Source organism: Palaemon carinicauda, chromosome 13 (genome assembly GCF_036898095.1).
Source record: "Palaemon carinicauda isolate YSFRI2023 chromosome 13, ASM3689809v2, whole genome shotgun sequence".
NCBI lineage: Eukaryota > Metazoa > Arthropoda > Malacostraca > Decapoda > Palaemonidae > Palaemon > Palaemon carinicauda.
In genome coordinates this window covers 137,372,342-137,391,404 of record NC_090737.1, presented here as the reverse complement: position 1 = coordinate 137,391,404, position 19,063 = coordinate 137,372,342, and the positions used below count along the sequence as shown (strand labels likewise).

The window sequence follows — 19,063 nt, the reverse complement described above, 5'->3', positions numbered from 1 at the left end:
TTTAAAGTCCATAGAGGGCTAAGCAGCTTTAGGCTCCTCTCCGTCTGACAGAGTCCTCAAGGGAATATCAGTAGGAGGGGGAACACCAACTTCCTCATCTAAAGGAACCTTGTCCGATAATAGCTGAGTCTCAAGCAAGGGAGAGACCTACCGTGGTGGCAATGCTTCACAAGCAGAGTCCACACGCACTGGTGCATTAGTAGCGGACCAGGACGCAACGTCATGTAACTGCTAGACAGTCTGTGAACTGTCAACAACAACAGGTGCAAGAGACCAGGACGCAACGTCATGTAACTGCTTGACAGTCTGTGAACTGTCAACAACAACAGGTGCGTGAGGACGCACAGCGTCCACTCGAGACTGCTTTGACTGCCTAGACTGAGCAGTCAAAACAACTCTAGAATGCGGAGGTTGACGCACAGCGTCAAAACAAGTCAACTCCGATTGTTAGCGAACGTCCTGAACGTCAACAGGAGCATCAGCAAGTGGCCTAACGTCCAAATGTGGCTGAAAATCCACACGAGACCGCATCGAGTGTGGTTCTAAACAACCTGACTGACGTGACTTAGCTACGCCAACGTCAACAGGACGCACAAAGGAACGTTAGGTTGGCTGAAAGCCAGGATCTCGATGAGATAAACGGCTAGGCTCAACGGACTAATCGGCAGAATAGTCTTCCATAAGGGAGGCAAGCTTATTCTGCATGTCTTGCCGTACAACCCATTTAGGATCAACGGAAAAGGTTGCGGCAAGAGACGAGGGTAACGTCTGTGACCGCAAAACCTTGCCAACAAAAAGACTCTCGGAGTCTGTGTTACGCTTTTGTTAGGCGGCGAGCAGTCTTCCGATGACTGCATAGGGTCAGAGCTGTCCTAATGGCTACAACCAGGACGCTGGACCTGTCCTGAAAGGACTGACTTTTGCTTAAGGGCCTCGAAACCTTGTTTCAGGTTTCTTATGCGAAAAGCCTTCGGATGACGAGGAGAAAAAAGTCTCTCTCGCCTTATGGTAGGGGTGATCTTGGTAAGATACACCCGATACCATAGAGGGAACGTCTGTTCGCTGATCAAGGCCTCTCGAACCCATAAGTCGTACGACATTACTTCTCCCCTGGGCCTGGGAGCTTGCAAGAGGTCCCGGACTAGGCGAACGACAGGCACGAACAGACGAACCCTCGGTCGCAACACTGATAACACTTTGCGCAACATCACCTTATCACTACGATTTTCTGTTTAGCACTTATTTCACTGAAATCGAAACTTTTACTGATTTCTACCTGAAGCACGCAATTCTAACCTCATCAAAAGGTAGTAATAGCGAAATCAGTCGTATAATGCAAGCACATTAATACAGTGAACCCTCGCTACTTCGCGGTTCGACAATCGCGGATTCACCACTTCGCGGGGTTTTTCCATAACCCATATATATACAGTATACATATCGCGGATTTTCCGGAAAATTCGAAAATACCGCGAAATCTGAAGACCCCCAAATACGATATTTTGTTACCTGTAATTCCATTAATACTGTAATTAGTAATATCTGCTCTTACTGATTGTTCATTGCATTACATATGATATATAATTCAGCACAGAAAGAAATAAAACACGAAAAGAGAATGTGATCATACGATAATTCAGTACGTAGTAAAATTAAATCGAACATGAAACGCAAATCAGATGCAGTCATACCATATTAGAATGGTGTGTACTGTAATGGATGTGCTTCTTTTCCATGAATCTTTTGTATGTATACGTACGTAGTACAGTACTGCATCCAATAATATTCTTTGTTGCAAAAATCACATTTCGAATAAGCGTACGAGAGAGAGAGAGAGAGAGAGAGAGAGAGAGAGAGAGAGAGGCGTAAAATAGCGTACGTAAAGTGTGTATTATTATTATTGTTATTATTATTATTATTGTTGTTGTTGTTAATAAAATTATTATTGTTATTATTATTATCATTATTATTATTATTATTACTGTACAGTATTATTATCATTATTTATTATTATTACGGTATTGTACTTAATCTACGTACGTTCAGTATGCGCGGGGCATCTTCTATGAGTAGGTAACCAACGCATCATAGTACTGTAAGACGGGTTGTGATTGGTTCAAGCGCTGATAGATGACGAATCAGAACTCAAGTTTTGTTATCTAGCCTGTGATTGGTGTTTTGCCCGCATCTTCTACCCGCAGCATCAAAGTTCTCGCGGGGCTGGATCGTTCACTCTCTGTTACCGCGTATCGCTGAGTAGACGTTCTTAAGTTTGTGAAGTTTAATCTGTGCTGTGTGCGACCTTTTTAAGTTGAACTTTTTGTTACAGTACTGTACGTAAATCCTACTGTAATGGCTCCCAAGCGTTCTGCTTCTCTTAAGGCTGGTAGTGAGCCTAAACGCCACCGAAGGATGATGACGATAGCTGAGAAGGTTACGCTTCTCGACATGTTAAAAGATGGTAGAAGTTACGCGGCCGCCGGCCGCCATTTTGGCATCAACGAATCCACCGTTCGCTATATCAAAAAGGACGAGGCGAACATTAGAAAGACGGCTGCAATCACCTTTAGCAGATCAGCGAAGCGAGTCGTTACAACGCGTAATAAAACGATCGTACGCATGGAAGGTGCTTTAGCTGTGTGGATTGCCGACTGCCGGAAGAAGAACATAGCGTTGGATACGAACACCATCCAAACAAAGGCTGAGTTTATATGAGAATTTTGCTGCAAAGGAACCTAAAGACGACGACGGCAACCATGCTGAAGATGATGATGATGCAGATGATCCTCAACCAGGGACATCCACTGATTCCCAGCCTCAGAAACGTTTTCCGCAAGCAAAGGATGGTTCGCGAAGTTTCAGAAACGCTTCGCCCTGAAAAGCGTTTCCCTGCATGGGGAGTCTGCTTCCGCTGACACTGCCGCTGCTGAAACTTACGTGAACCAGACTTTCAAGAACATTATCGCTGAAGGTGGATACAAGCCGGAACAAGTCTTTAATATGGATGAAACTGGCTTGTTTTGGAAGAGAATGCCGTCGCGAACTTTCCTGTTCAAAGAGGAAGCCAAAGCCTCTGGCTTTAAGGCATTCAAGGATCGCGTTACCCTCGTGATGTGTGGCAATGCTGCTGGATTTTTGTTAAAGCCGGGGCTTATTTATAAGTCGAAAAATCCTCGCGCTTTGAAAAATAAAAATAAGAATCTCCTTCCCGTGTACTGGATGCATAATCAAAAAGCATGGATTACGAAGATGCTGACCTCCAACTGGTTCCACCAGTGTTTTATCCCGCAAGTCAGTAAGTATCTCTTAGAGAAGGGCTTGCCATTCAAGATCCTTCTCCTTATGGATAACGCTGGTGGACACGCAACTGACCTGTCGCATGAGGGCATTCAGGTTGAGTTCCTGCCACCCAACACCACGTCATTAATTCAACCGATGGACCAGGGGGTTATCAGGGCGTTCAAGGCCCTCTACACGAAGAATACCTTGGCGGACCTCGTTGCGTGTGTGGATGCTGCCCAAGATGACGAGGATGAAGATTTCAACTTGAAGGCGTACTGGCGGCAGTACACCATAGCCACGTGCCTGCAGAATATTCAGAAGGCACTTCAAGAGATGAAACCTGCAACCGTGAATGCGAGCTGGAAGAAGTTGTGGCCCGATATTGTTTACGACGACAAGGGATTTACTCCGTCGGAAATCCAACACTCTGCAATACGGAAATCTGTGCAGTTGGCTGCCATAATTGGAGGTGACGGGTTTGGCGACATGACGACTGAAGACGTCGACGAGTTGTTGGACTGCCATTCCCAGCCCCTAACTGACGCAGACCTCGAAGACCTGACGAAATCGGCAAGTGAGGAAGAGAGTGATACCCAGGAAGAGACCCAAGAAAATGTCGAAGAAACGGGCTTAACATTAGAACGGCTTGCCAAGGCCTGCAACCACGCGAAGGAGTTGAAAGAAATGTTGCAAGAGTGGGACGAGGATATGGTTCGCTCGATGCAATTCTGCAACAAGGTTGATGACATAATGACTCCCTACAAAATGCTCTTGGATCGAAAAAAGAAGCAGCGGCAACAACTTCCGATCACAATGTTCTTCCAGCCTCGCAAAAAAGAGCCAGTTCCTCCTGCTAGTACGCCTTCGGAAGAAATTGAAGTTTCCCAGGAAGAAGTTGAAGAGGTGTCCCAGGAAAAGACACCTCCGTCTGAAGAGACGTAAAATACTATCATTGGCTGCACAGTAGAACACATCATCAGCTTCATCATCATCATTTCTACTGTGCAGCAAATTCATCGCCATCACCATTCAAGTTTTTCTTCAACTTCTTTCGTGGTGAGTACAGTAACAATCTTTATTTTTTACTTTAATATTCTTACTGCCTGTTTTATAGTTTAGTAATGTACGTACTGTATGCATTAAGTTAAAGGGAAGGTTTTAAAAGTCTACATGTTGTAACCTATCATATTTTTTTTGTTTAAAATTTACATTTACGTACGTAAAACAATCTCTCTCTCTCTCTCTCTCTCTCTCTCTCTCTCTCTCTCTCTCTCTCTCTCTCTCTCTCTCTCTCTCTCTCTCTCTCTCGTAAATTGTTTTCCTGCTTTGCTACGTACAATACTGTATAATTTATATTTGTAAGGTAACATATTTTGTAAATGCTTTTACTGTAAATACTGTATGTACTGTATCATTATTTATCACTATCATCATGCGCGTTAAATGCCTTGTTTGTTCTGAGCGTGGTTGTTTACTGAGCGTACACGCCGTCGTTTCAGGCGGTGTCATAAAGAAAAACATTTCATTTGGAAGTCCTAAGAAAAATACGTAAACTAAAACATTGGTAATAAACAAATCAACATACAGTACAGTACTGTATAATCAATATAATCGATGCAAAAACTAACCTATACATATATGTGTACTGTACACTAAATGAGTTTGTTTCTTCATTATGATCAGAGATGAACGTAAACAAAACATTGGTTGCCATTTTTTATCGTGCTTTTTAGGTGTTTAGGAAACGCATGATATAAAATCGCCTTTAATATTTGTGCATGTTTTAGTTTAGGGTGCTGTAGTACATGCATTAAGTGTTCTGTACATTAAAGGGTGGTTTGTTAACAGTACTACGTACAAGGGAAGGTTTTAAAAGTCCGAATATACATGTTAAATAAATAGGTAAACATGATGTCACTACTTCGCGGATTTTCACCTATCGCGCCCGCGTCTGGAACCTATCTACCGCGATAAACGAGGGTTCACTGTACCAGCAAAAAACAGTAAACATATTTTAAGATAAAAATTTCAGTGGATGGGGAAGAGACTAAACACTAGTTCATTCAAAACTACGTTTTCAATCTCTCACCGTACATTGCCTGGGGACGAGAATAAAAAACTAAAAACGTTTTATCCATTCTCCCCGTACAGAGACTAGGGACGAGAGTAACTCGAGAACAACGTTACCCGCTTGAACGGAACGTTTTCTCCCCTCTCTCTCCCTCCGTCTCTATCTCTCTCTCTCTCTCTCTTGATTACGCACCTAAGAGAAGAGCCCACTTACGTTTCGTCAAAAAAACATGTTATTTGACCAAAGGAAAAAAAACTGAAAGGTTTTTCAATTAAAAAGTTCCTTTAAAATATAATTTAAAACATTTAAGCTTTGAAAGAATGAACAAAACGTCAGAATCGATTTACTCTTTCTGCAAAGTGAAACCGTGATACTCTCTCTCTCTATCGTAACGATAGAGCGCAAACTGCGTAGCATAAATAAACTAAATGTTAGTTCATCTTTGAAACAGTACGAAGACTATTCAAAGAAAATCTTTCATAAAATATCTATTAAAAAATATTCATTTAAAAAGTTTTAAATCATTAGCTCTTTAAAAGCTATTTACGATTGAAAGGGCTCAACGTTGTTTAACTTCAGTTTCCAAGTTAGGACCGCCTACTCTCAGGAAGGTTGCATATAAACAAATCATTAAAATTTATTTTTATGTTTATTATAAATGGAAAGTTAATCGAAGAGGCCTAATAAAGGCGGTGAGATATAAAATATATAGAGGAAAATGTTATTTTCATTAGTAAAATAAATTTTTGAATATACTTACCCGATAATCATGTAGCTGTCAACTCCGTTGCCCGACAGAATTCTACGGAAGGGATACGCCAGCGATCGCTATACAAGAGGGGGGTGTACTCACAAGCGCCACCTGTGGCCAGGTACTGCAGTACTTCTTGTTGACACCACTTCAATTTTTCCTCGGTCCACTGGTTCTATGGGGAGGAAGGGTGGGTCAATTAAATCATGATTATCGGGTAAGTATATTCAAAAATTTATTTTACTAATGAAAATAACATTTTTCAATATTAAACTTACCCGATAATCATGTAGCTGATTCACACCCAGGGAGGTGGGTGAAAACCAGTGTACATGTATATCAAGAAGCTAAGTATCCCGTATTTCATATTATCAGTTATTCAAAATAACAATGAAATTACAAGTACCTGGTAAGGAAGTCGACTTGAGCCATTACTCTGCCTTAAATAAGTTCGTCTTCCTTACTGAGCGCAGCGTTCCTCTTAGGAGGCTGAACAACTCTAAGGTGCTGAAGTATCAAGGGCTGCAACCCATACTAAAGGACCTCATCACAACCTTTAACCTCGGCGCTTCTCAAGAAAGAATTGACCACCCGCCAAATCAACAAGGATGTGGAAGGCTTCTTAGCCGACCGTACAACCCATAAAAAGTATTCAAGAGAAAGGTTAAAAGGTTATGGGATTATGGGAATGTAGTGGCTGAGCCCTCGCCTACTACTGCATTCGTTGCTACGAATGGTCCCAGGGTGTAGCAGTACTCGTAAAGAGACTGGACATCTTTGAGATAGAATGATGCGAACACTGACTTGCTTCTCCAATAGGTTGCATCCATAACACTCTGCAGAGAATGGCTCTGTTTGAAGGCCACTGAAGTAGCCACAGCTCCCACTTCATGTGTCCTTACCTTCAGCAAAGCAAGGTCTTCTTCCTTCAGATGAGAATGTGCTTCCCTAATCAGAAGCCTGAATAGTAAGAAACTGAGTTCTTAGAACTTGGAAAAGAAGGTTTCTTGATAGCACACCATAAGGCTTCTGATTGTCCTCGTAAAGGTTAAGACCTTTTTAGATAGTACCTAAGAGCTCTAACTGGGCAAAGTACTCTCTCCAGTTCATTCCCCACCAAGTTGGACAGGCTTGGGATCTCGAACGACTTAGGCCAAGGACGTGAAGGAAGCTCGTTTAGCAAAAACCGAGCTGCAAGGAACATGTAGCCGTTTAAGATGTGAAAACAATGATCCTGCTGAAGGCGTGGATCTCACTTACTCTTTTAGCTGTTGTCAAGCACACGAGGAAAAGAGTTTTTAATGTGAGGTCCTAAAAAGAGGCTCATTGGAGAGGTTCAAATCTTGATGACATAAGGAACCTTAGGACCACGTCTAGATTCCAGCCTGGAGTGGACAACCGACGTTCCTTTGAGGTCTCAAAAGACCTAGGGAGGTCCTGTAGATCTTTGTTGGTGGAAAGATCCAAGCCTCTGTGGCGGAAAACCGCTGCCAACATACTTCTGTAACCCTTGATCGTAGGAGCTGAAAGGGATCTTACTTTCCTTAGATATAACAGGAAGTCAGCAATCTGGGTTACAGTGGTACTGGTTGAGGAAACTGCATTGGTCTTGTACCAGCTACGGAAGACTTCCCCTTGAGACTGATAGATTCTGAGAGTGGATGTTCTCCTTGCTTTGGCAATCGCTCTGGCTGCCTCCTTCGAAAAGCCCCTAGCTCTTGAGAGTCTTTCGAAAGTCTGAAGGCAGTCAGACGAAGAGCGTGGAGGTTTGGGTGTACCTTCTTTACGTGAGGTAGACGTAGAAGGTTCACTCCTAGAGGAAGAGTCCTGGGAATGTCGACCAGCCATTGCAGTACCTCTAAGAACCATTCTCTCGCGGGCCAGAGCGGAGCCAACCAACGTCAGCCGTGTCCCTTTGCGAGAGGAGAACTTCTGAAGTACCCTGTTGACAATCTTGAACGGCGGGAATGCATACAGGTCGAGATGGAACCAATCCAGCAGAAAAGCATCCACGTGAACTGCTGCTGGGTCTGGAATCGGAGAACAATACAACAGGAGTCTCTAGGTTATCGAGGTAGCGAACAGATCTATGGTTGGCTGACCCCACAGGGCCCAAAGTCTGCTGCAAACATTCTTGTGAAGGGTCCACTCTGTGGGGATGACCTGACCCTTCCGGCTGAGGTGATCTGCCATGACATTCATACCGCCCTGAATGAACCTCGTTACCAGCGTGAGCTTTCGATCTTTAGACCAGATGAGGAGGTCCCTTGCGATCTAGAACAACTTCACGAAAGAGTCCCTCCCTGCTTGAAGATGTAAGCCAGGGCTGTGGTGTTGTCAGAGTCCACCTCCACCACTTTGTTAAGCTGGAGGGACTTGAAGTTTATCAAGGCCAGAAGAACCGCCAACAACTCCTTGCAATTGATGTGAAGTGTCCTTTGCTCCTGATTCCATGTTCCCGAGCATTCCTGTCCGTCCAAAGTCGCACCCCAGCCCGTGTCTGATGCGTCCGAGAGGAGACGGCGGTCGGGTTTCTGAACAGCCAAAGGTAGACTTCCTTGAGAAGAAAGCTGTTCTTACACCACGCGAGAGAAGACCTCCTCTCTTCGGAAACAGGAACTGAGACCGTCTCTAGCGTCATGTCCTTTATCCAGTGAGCAGCTAGATGATACTGAAGGGAGGGAGGTGGAGTCTCCCTAACACGATGAACAGGGCCAGCGATGAAAGTGTCCCTGTTAGACTCATCCACTACCTGACTGAGCATCGGTTCCTTCTCAGCATGCTCTGGATGCATTCTAGGGCTTGGAAGATCCTTGGGGCCGACGGAAAAGCCCGAAAAGCTCGACTCTGAAGATCCATACCCAGGGAGACAATGGTCTGGGATGGGACGAGCTGAGACTCCTCAAAATTGACCAGGAGGCCCAGTTCCTTGGTCAGATCCATAGTCCATCTGAGAATCTCCAGACAGCGACGACTTGTGGGAGCTCTTAAAAGCCAGTCGTCTGACGGAGCCGGACACAAGATCATGGTACTGCTGCACAGTCTGTGAACTGTCAACCATGGGGAAGCGAGGAAGTACAGTGACAACCCGAAGCTGTCTAGACTGTCTGGGTCGTACAGACAACTCCTTATCGGGTTGCTGAGGTTGCCGCACTGCGTCACAACAAGTCACTTCTGCTGATTGTTGAACGTCTTCCCAGTGACACACTGACTCCGTAAACAAAAAATCCTTTAACAAGGACTAAGCTTGGACTGCATGTCTTGCAACACAGCTCAAGGTCTATGGGAGCAGGTGTGGTAACAGACGGGGTTAGTGACTGAAGTGGAACCATTACCTTCCCTGGAAGCATGTTATGCTTAAATAAAAGTCCATAGGAGGCTACGCAGCTAAAGGCTCCTCTCCAAATGACAGAGTCCTCAAGGGAATATCAGAAGGAGGGAGAAAAGCACTTTCTCATCTACAGGGACCATATCCGAGAAAAGCTAAGGTCTCTCAGTGAGGGTTCACTGGTGCAAAAGCAGCAGACTAGAAGGCAACGTTATGAAACTGCTTGACAGTCTAGTGAGTTGGCAACAACCAAAGATGTGTGACTGAGAAGCATGCGGTAAGGTATGCAGAGCATGTTGTATGCAGAGCATGCTGTATGCAGAGCATGCTGTATGTAGAGCATGCTGTAAGGTAAGCAGAGCGTGTTGCATGGCGTGTAACATTTCTCAGAAATTCCATGACCAGTGCAAGAGTGAGTAATATTGCATTACTGTCCATTGAAAGTGCACGTGCCGAGGGATTTGATTTAGACTGTTTTGTTGATGAATTTGATAGCCGGCATGATAATCGTAGAATTAAGCTGCACTAAATGTACTATAATCTACTTCACCTCAGGAAAGGGAAACTCGCCCTGTTGGCAACACTGCATTACTTCATGCATGCTTGCATGGGGTTTTAATATCAACATAATATTTACCTTACATTCATAACTCATGATTCATTTTTGTTTTGAAGATATTTTTGCCATATTTTGCGATTTTGTTAAAAATATATTGCAAGGAATACATATATATTTTTATATTAAGTAATACAAATAACCTCCATTATCATAATGTTTGTGTAGGCATACATGTATCTGATTACAAATGCAAGTTATGAAAGTAATGAGGTGTTATTATTGTCATTTGTTATTTCCAAGTTGAATGGGAAGAGGCTCAAGTTGAGGAGAAAGTGGCAGATGCATGCGTTGAGGTGGCTGACTCATAGCATGAGGTTGCTGCCTCAAGAGTTGCGCTTGCTGTAAGGGTTGCGGATGCGCAGTAGCAGGTTCCTGAGGAACGAGTTAAGGTTCCTGAGGTGTGAGCTGCGAGAGTTGAGGTAGCGGCTGCGCAGAACGCAGTTCTTGTCTCGCGAGTTGAGGTTCCTGAGGTGCTAGCCTAAGGAGTTGAGGCTCTCGCCTTGAGGAGGGTTGAGGTCGCTGCAGCGAGTGCTGAGGTGGCTGCCTCATTGATGGAAGAGGTTGTCGTACCTCAAGAGATTGTTGCCTCGCTGGTGGAACCGCAAGCGGAAGCGGAGGAAGTAAGGCATAAGATTCCTGCTCCCATTGCTGAGGTTGCCTTAAGGAAGGCGGAGGTTGCTGCACACCGCTGGTAACTGGCAACTCAGTACGCGGTAAGGTATCCTGAGGAACCTCAACATCGTACGCCTGGCAGACTGGACTGCGGTGAGGCGGAGCGATCGCAGGAGGAGGTGTAACCTTCTCAGCCTGACACTCACGCATTAAGACCGCAAGCTGTGACTGCATGGACTGCAGCAAAGTCATCTTGGGGTCGGCAGACGCTAAGGTCTGCTGAGGCAAAGCCTTAACAGAAGATGAGGTCTGTTGCGGCATCACCTTACCTCTCTTAGGAGGTGTGCAGTCACCTGATGACTGCGGAGAGTCAGAGCTAACCCAATGACTGCATCCGGGTTGTTGAACTCTAGAGGTCTGGACTTTACGTTTAAGAGGTCTTGAGACCTGAGTCCAGCGTTTTCTCCCCGAAATTTCTTCTGCAGACGAGTAAAATAAGGGCTCAATCGTCTGCGGGTGGGAGTGACGGTCTCTGTAAGACACGCCCGCAACCCCCGAGGATACTTCTGTGCGCCAATCAAGGCCTGCCGAACCCTTTTGCCCTTCGACATTGCTTCTCCCCTGGGCTTGGGAGCTTGCAAGAGGTCCCGGACTGGGAGGACGACTGGCACGCACAGAAGTACCCTCACGCACAACACTGACACACTTTGCGCTAATCACTTATCACTTTTGAATTTCTGTTTGCACTTATTTCACTGAACTCGAAACTTTAAGTGGTTTGTACCTGAAACACGCAATTCTATCCTTCCTTAAAAGTTAGTACTGTAATTGCGAAAACAGAATTACAATGTAACAGAAAAATCTAATGAAAGATAAATAATTCAGTGGCTGGAAAGAGACTAAACACTAGATCAAATAAACTACGTTTAAAATCTCTCACCGCATAAAGCTTGAGAACAAGAATAAACTCTAGAAACGTTTACCTTCTTCCCCTAAAGAGACTAGGGAGAAGAGCAAAAACGATAACAACGTTACTCGCTTGAACGAAACGTTTATCCAGCTCTCTCTCCCTCCGTCTCTATCTCTCTCTCTCTCTCTCTCTTGACTTAGAACCTGAGAGAAGAGCCCAATCATATATACTCGTTAAAACATATTATTGTTAAAGGAAAAAAACTGAAAGATTTCCCAAATAAAAAGTTCCTTTATTAGAATTAAAACCATTAAGCTAAGAAAGAATGAACAAAACGCTATAAACGGTTTACTCTTACTGCAACGTGACACCGTGAAAATTCTCTCTCTATCGTAACGATAGAGCGCAAGTTGAACGTTCTGAACGTCAACAACTGCAGAGACAAAACAAAACGTTAGTTCAACTTTGAAACAGTACGAGACTATCAAAGAAATTCTTTCAAAAACATTAAAATAGCATAATATGTTAACAGGTAAAACCGAAATGACGGGCTCAATGTTAATTAACTTCGGTACAAGAAAAGACCGCCTACTATTAGGAAAGGTCGAATATAAACAAATATAAAAATTAATTTTAATAAATTTATAAAAAATTTATAAAAAAGGAAGTTAATCGAAGAGGCCTATAAAAGGCGGAGAGATATAAAATAAATCTATAACTTTTGTTAAGCAAAATTAAGAAAGAGAGTCTATACTCTCTTAGACACCAACACTTCCGTCTAAGGGAAGGGTCGGCCATTTAAAGGTGAAAGAGAGTTCATACTCTCTTCGTCACCATAATTAATCAAATTAATTCCAAAAGCTAGCTAAGCTAATAATAAAACTTCCTGAATAGCGAAAGCTGAAATCTTAGAGCAATACTTCACCAAAAACCGTGAACAAGACTCCAAAATTATAAGCGTATCCATGAACGTCTTGCCGGAAGCACGACAGAGGAAAAATTGAAGTGGTGTCAACAAGAAGTACTGCAGTACCTGGCCACAGGTGGCGCTTGTGAGTACACCCCCCTCTTGTATAGCGATCGCTGGCGTATCCCTTCCGTAGAATTCTGTCGGGCAACGGAGTTGACAGCTACATGATTATCGGGTAAGTTTAATATTGAAAAATCTATAATTAATTTATAACGTGATAAGATAATTGCTAAAAGCCTAAACACACTTCCGTCTAAGGGAAGGGTCGGCCATTTAAAAGTCAAAGAAAGTCCATACTCTCTTTGTCATCAAAAAATTAAATCTATCCAAAAACGAGTTCAAGATTTAAGATGAAGATAAAACACCTGCACTGCGAAAGCTCAAACCAAATTAAAGTACTTCACCAAATATGATGGGAAAAACTCCAGGTTCTACAGCGAGTAAAAGTACGTCTTATCGACACGTCGACAGAGAAGAAATTGAGTCTTTGTTTACATCGAGAGTGGTATCTGGCCGACAGTTGGCGCTGGTGGGCACACCCGCAACCTGTATAGCGATCGCTGGCGAGTTTTTATTGTATGTCTGTCGAGCAACAGAGTTGCAGCTATTATATATTCACCGGCTAAGTTAAATATTTAAAACTAAAATTTTTATCATAAGAGAAGAGAATGAAAAACTAAAAAACACAAATATTTGGTACAGTATTGCATACTGCTACTACAGTATTGATATATTTTACCCACAAAAAGATCCAAGATTATACCTGTACTTCTAAATGAGAGAAAGAGAAGGAATTTTCTTACCGTAGGTTGAGCTGATGTAGCTGGTGTATTCAAAGGCTGAGATGCTCCTTGCTTGAGAATCAACTGCTTTTTTAACTGCAATTCTTCTAATATTTTTCTTTGCGGGTTGTTATCTGCGAATTAAAGATTACTATGAAAACAGACAAACATACAACAGACATGCATTAACAACTATTTCTGTGTATGACTTTTCCATTATAAGGAGTAACTCCAGAATTTATAATTTTTTTTTTTTTCTAAGAAGTACTATGGAATTATATTTCTAGAACTCACCCAAAGAGTTCCAAACTGATCAAGAATACCACTAAAAGACACACAACATATATGGTACATACTCTATATAGACGGTACAAAAATATACTCTATGTACGGTATAAGCATGATCATTCCTAGAGTTTGCAATCATGTGCTCAACATGTTCCCATCTTTTTGCTAAAGACCAACAGAAATATATGGAATTACAAGTGACATGGTGCAATATGATAATGTTAGGATTGTAAGGAACATTTTGCTGAGGGGAATGGTACAAAGGGATGGGTGACAGGAGCAATTATTCCAGCATATAAAGGCGCAAAGGTGACTAAGAATTACGGGGACATCATGTTACTAAGTATGCCAGGGAAGGTGTATGGTACTGTAGTATTTTGATTGAATAAGGGAAGAACAATTGACTGAAAAATTAAGGTAGGTTACAAAGGACCAATAAGAATGGAGCAATTGATTGAAAATGTAAGACAGGTCACAGAAGAACCAATAAGGGAAGAGCAATTGATTGAAAAAGTAAGACAGTTGAAAGAAGGTCCAATAAGAGAAGAACAATTGATTGAATGATTAAGACAGGTGACAGAAGGACCAATAAGAGAAAAACAATTGATTGAAAGATTAAGACAGGTGACAGAAGGACCAAGAGATTTGACTCGCAAATCTCCTGACAGAATCTGGGCAAGAAGCGAAGGTGTAAAGTGCCCCTAAAACATCACTAAAAAGGGGACTGAGAGAGAAGAACTGGTCTATTTGACAGGAACATAAATTCCAAAAGTTCTGAGAAGCATTCGTAAGAGGCCCAAAAGAACAAAAAGGGGTACAAGGACAGAAGGCTATGACCTTTACTTTGCTTACTTTACTTTGACGGCTGCTTTTCCCGTCCTATACAGTAAGGGAACCCTACTCTCTACAGTATCTCCTCTGTCGTTTTACCTTGTCCGTTCAAAGTATTCAATGTTTCATATCACATATTGCTCATTTACTGTTAAACCGTCACTGTTATATAACTCACGGAATAACTTTGCCAAAGAGAGGTAAGGATAGACAAAGATCTGGGGGACCCTACTCATTATGTGAAGGGGAATCAAAACCAACACCCTTGCAGTCCTGGTAAAGGACGAACTCCAAGAATTCATGGAAACCCTGAATGAACCTGGAACAAAAGAAGTCCTCATCCTTTCTGCCTGATGCAGGATACATGGGACTCCCAAAGACAGAATCCGTCCGGGTAAACCCCAGTGCCGTCAAAGGTCTGCGAGGTCTAAAATACAAATAAGTCGAAAATTATTGGGACACTAGATCTGCATCACTATAGAAGTGAAGGTAATAATAAAGTCATGGCCTAAAAAAGTTCTGTGATAGTGAAAAAAGTTCAAAATAGTTACTTGGAAGGTGATTGCAAAGGATAGCCAGGTTCTAAGGGTATAGGAAATGAGAAATTAATTTTCAAAGATGTTGGAGTTTGGAGTCACTAATTACTGTAACTTAAGTACAGTGGAACCTCTACATCCGAATGTATCTACATCCGAATTTTCCAACATCCGAAGTAAAATTCGAGCAAATTTTTTACTCTACACCCGAATTTTATTTCGACACACGAAATAAGCAATTTTCGTCGTACCAGTTGTATCCGAATTTTTCGACACGCGAAGTACAATTCGAACACATTCCTACTCTACACCTGAATTTTTTTTTCAACACCCGAAGTAAACAATACTCGTATGCGTAGTCGGTGCTCATAGCGCCTGATGTGTTTTTTATTTCCGCCAATAGAAGGCAGCACTTCGACCTTGGAGGGACCCTCAATTAGCGTGGCTTAGGACATTCCTCTGTTCTCGTTGGCTTCGTGTGGTTGTGCCCTGTGCGTTCTGCTATTAACTGTGTTTTAATCGTGATTTTTTACGTTCATCCTTTTACGGTATTTTACGTAAATCATGGGTCCTAAAAGGCTTAGTTTTGCGAGTGGTAGTGGTAGTGGTGAGAAATGCAATAAGGGAATGCTTTCTTTAGAAGTAAAGCAAGGAATTATTGAAAAGCATGAGCGTGGCGTCCGTATGAGTGAACTTGCGATAGGTTCGGCGCAAATAAAAGAGGTGTTAGGAAAATATCAAGTCGTGGTCGACTTCATCGACAAATACCATCCAAAGAAATTGCAGGTTTGTCGTGTATTTGCGCAGTTTGATGATGTTTCCCTAACTTATTTTCGAAATATTCTGAAAAGCTGTACCAAGCAACTTTCTATCGATAGCTTCTAAAAAAAACTACGAAGCGAACTCGTGATGAAGAGGAAGGAAGTGGTTCAAAGAAAACAGCAAAGAGTGAAGAGAAAAAAATTCATTCAATTTTAAGTGTAGAATGTGAAAGTGATTAAAATTAATCATCAAAAAGAAAAAAGGAAAATGTAAAAAAAAATATAAAATGTAAAAAAAAAAAAAAAAAAAAGCTAAGTTATGTTAAAGTTCACTTAGTGTAAGTTAGAATAAGTTATGGTAGTGTACGTTTATCGTAGTTAACCTCTCTACCTCCTCGCCGCCCGTCCGTCTCCTCTCTGCGTAGCAAGACCAACAACACCTGCGCTGGAGTTTCTAAGGTAAAGTGACGCTAAAAACCTGTTTCTTATTTATCATTTTTTGATAAATCTTCTTTTTCACAAGTCTATTATCTAATTTAATGTGCATTATTCTCATGGGAAATTATGTGTAGTAGTTTATTAAGAAGTTATCATAGGTTTTTGGGCTCAACCACGGATTAATCCTATTTCAATGTATTCTTATGGGAAAATTCGTTTCGACATCCGAACATTTTCAACATCCGAAGTCGGTTGTGGAACGGATTAAATTCGTATGTAGAGGTACCACTGTATCAAGGTTATCATTTAATTACAAAAATAGGTTATGTAAAAAAAGTGATTAAAAAACTTTTCATTTATGTAAGTTTCAATCTCCTAACTAATATTGTCCTCTTACACACTAATACCTAAGAGGATCTTAGTAAATGTAACTTGGGGGGTCATAGGTTAGGTTAGTGGCAGTACCTTAGGTTTGATCATATCTTTTTGATTTAGTAAAATGGGATTGAAATTCCTTTTATCTATGACTCGGCTAGTAAATTGCATAAACAATACAATAAAAAATGATATTTTAATTATAAAATAAATTTTTGAATATACTTACCCGGTGAATATATAATAGCTGCAACTCTGCGGCTCGACAGACAACATACTTAAAAAACTCGCGAGCGATCGCTATGCAGGTTGCGGGTGTGCCCACCAGCGCCAACTGTCGGCCAGATACCAGTCTCGAATGTAAACAAAACCTTCAATTCTTCTCGTTCCGCTGCGTCTCTATTGGGGAGGAAGGGAGGGTCATTTAATTTATATATTCACCGGGTAAGTATATTCAAAAATTTATTTTATAATTAAAATATCATTTTTAAATATTTAACTTAGCCGGTGAATATATAATAGCTGATTCACACCCAAGGAGGTGGGTAGAGACCAGAGTTAAATATGTTTACAGCGTATAAGCTAAGAGTTTTTTCATTTTGACAGTTATCAATATAACAAAACCAAAATAAATAGGTACCTGGTAAGGAAGTCGACTTAGACGATTACTCTGCCTTGTAAGTCTGTCTTCCTCACGGAGCCCAGCGATCCTCTTAGGATGCTGACACACTCCCAGGAGCTGAAGTATCAAGGGCTGCAACCCATACAACAGGACCTCATCAAACCCCTAATCTGGGCGCTCTCAAGAAATGACTTTGACCACCCGCCAAATCAACCAGGATGCGAAAGGCTTCTTAGCCTTCCGAACAACCCATAAAAACAACAATAAAAAACATTTCAAGAGACAGATTAAAAGGATATGGAATTAGGGAATTGTAGTGGTTGAGCCCTCACCCACTACTGCACTCGCTGCTACGAATGGACCCAGTGTGTAGCAGTTCTCGTAAAGAGTCTGGACATCTTTCAAGTAAAATGACGCGAACACTGACTTGCTTCTCCAAAAGGTCGCGTCCATGATACTTTGCAGAGATCTATTTTGCTTAAAGGCCACGGAAGTTGCTACAGCTCTAACCTCGTGCGTCTTAACCTTAAGCAAAGATCGGTCTTCCTCACTCAAGTGTGAATGAGCTTCTCGTATTAACAATCTGATAAAATATGACAAAGCATTCTTTGACATAGGTAAGGATGGCTTCTTAACCGAACACCATAACGCTTCAGATTTACCTCGTAAAGGTTTAGTACGAGCTAAATAGAACTTAAGAGCTCTAACAGGGCATAATACTCTCTCTAGTTCATTGCCTACGATCTCCGATAAGCTAGGAATATCGAAAGATTTAGGCCAAGGACGAGAAGGCAGCTCATTCTTGGCTAGGAAACCAAGCTGCAGAGAACAAGTGGCTTTTTCTGACGAAAAACCGATGTTCTTGCTGAAGGCATGAAGCTCACTGACTCTTTTAGCCGAGGCCAAGCATACCAGGAAAAGAGTCTTAAGAGTGAGATCTTTCAGGGAGGCTGAATGTAAAGGCTCAAACCTGTCTGACATGAGGAATCTTAGGACCACGTCTAAATTCCACCCAGGCGTAGCCAAACGACGTTCCTTAGAGGTCTCAAAAGACTTAAGGAGGTCTTGCAGATCTTTATTGTTGGAAAGATCTAAGCCTCTATGCCGGAAGACCGAGGCCAACATGCTTCTGTAGCCCTTGATCGTGGGAGCTGAAAGGGAGCGAACTTTTCTCAGGTATAAGAGAAAATCAGCGATTTGGGCTACAGAGGTACTGGACGAGGATACGGACACTGACTTGCACCAGTCTCGGAAGACTTCCCACTTCGATTGGTAAACTCTAATGGTAGAAGCTCTCCTCGCTCTTGCAATCGCACTGGCTGCCTCCTTCGAAAAGCCTCTAGCTCTCGAGTCTTTCGATAGTCTGAAGGCAGTCAGACGAAGAGCGTGGAGGCTTTGGTGTACCTTCTTTACGTGCGGCTGACGTAAAAGGTCTACTCTTAGAGGAAGACTTCTGGGAAAGTCTACCAGCCATCGAAGTACCTCGGTGAACCATTCTCTCGCGGGCCAGAGGGGAGCAACTAACGTCAACCTTGTCCCTTCGTGAGAGGCGAATTTCTGCAGTACCTTGTTGACAATCTTGAATGGTGGGAATGCGTAAAGATCTAGGTGTGACCAATCTAGGAGAAAGGCATCTATATGTATTGCTGCTGGGTCTGGGACTGGAGAGCAATAGATTGGAAGCCTCTTGGTCAACGAGGTTGCAAAGAGATCTATGGTGGGTTGACCCCAAGTCGCCCAAAGTCTCTTGCACACATCCTTGTGGAGGGTCCATTCGGTTGGAATTACTTGACCTTTCCGACTGAGACAATCTGCTAGAACGTTCAAGTCGCCCTGGATGAACCTCGTTACTAGGGAGATGCCTCGATCTCTTGACCAGATGAGCAG

The 19,063-nt window shown here is 42.5% G+C and overlaps 1 protein-coding gene across 2 annotated transcripts in view; it reads right to left on the bottom strand.

The window, feature by feature from the left end:
* Positions 1-19,063, bottom strand: part of LOC137652504 (SOSS complex subunit C homolog) — a 70,063-nt gene that overhangs the window by 24,513 nt on the left and 26,487 nt on the right. For both annotated transcript variants that reach the window (XM_068385953.1, XM_068385952.1), the window contains exon 2: positions 13,347-13,459. In XM_068385953.1, coding sequence (XP_068242054.1) covers positions 13,347-13,459 — 113 coding nt within the window. The remainder of the gene's footprint in view (positions 1-13,346; positions 13,460-19,063) is intronic.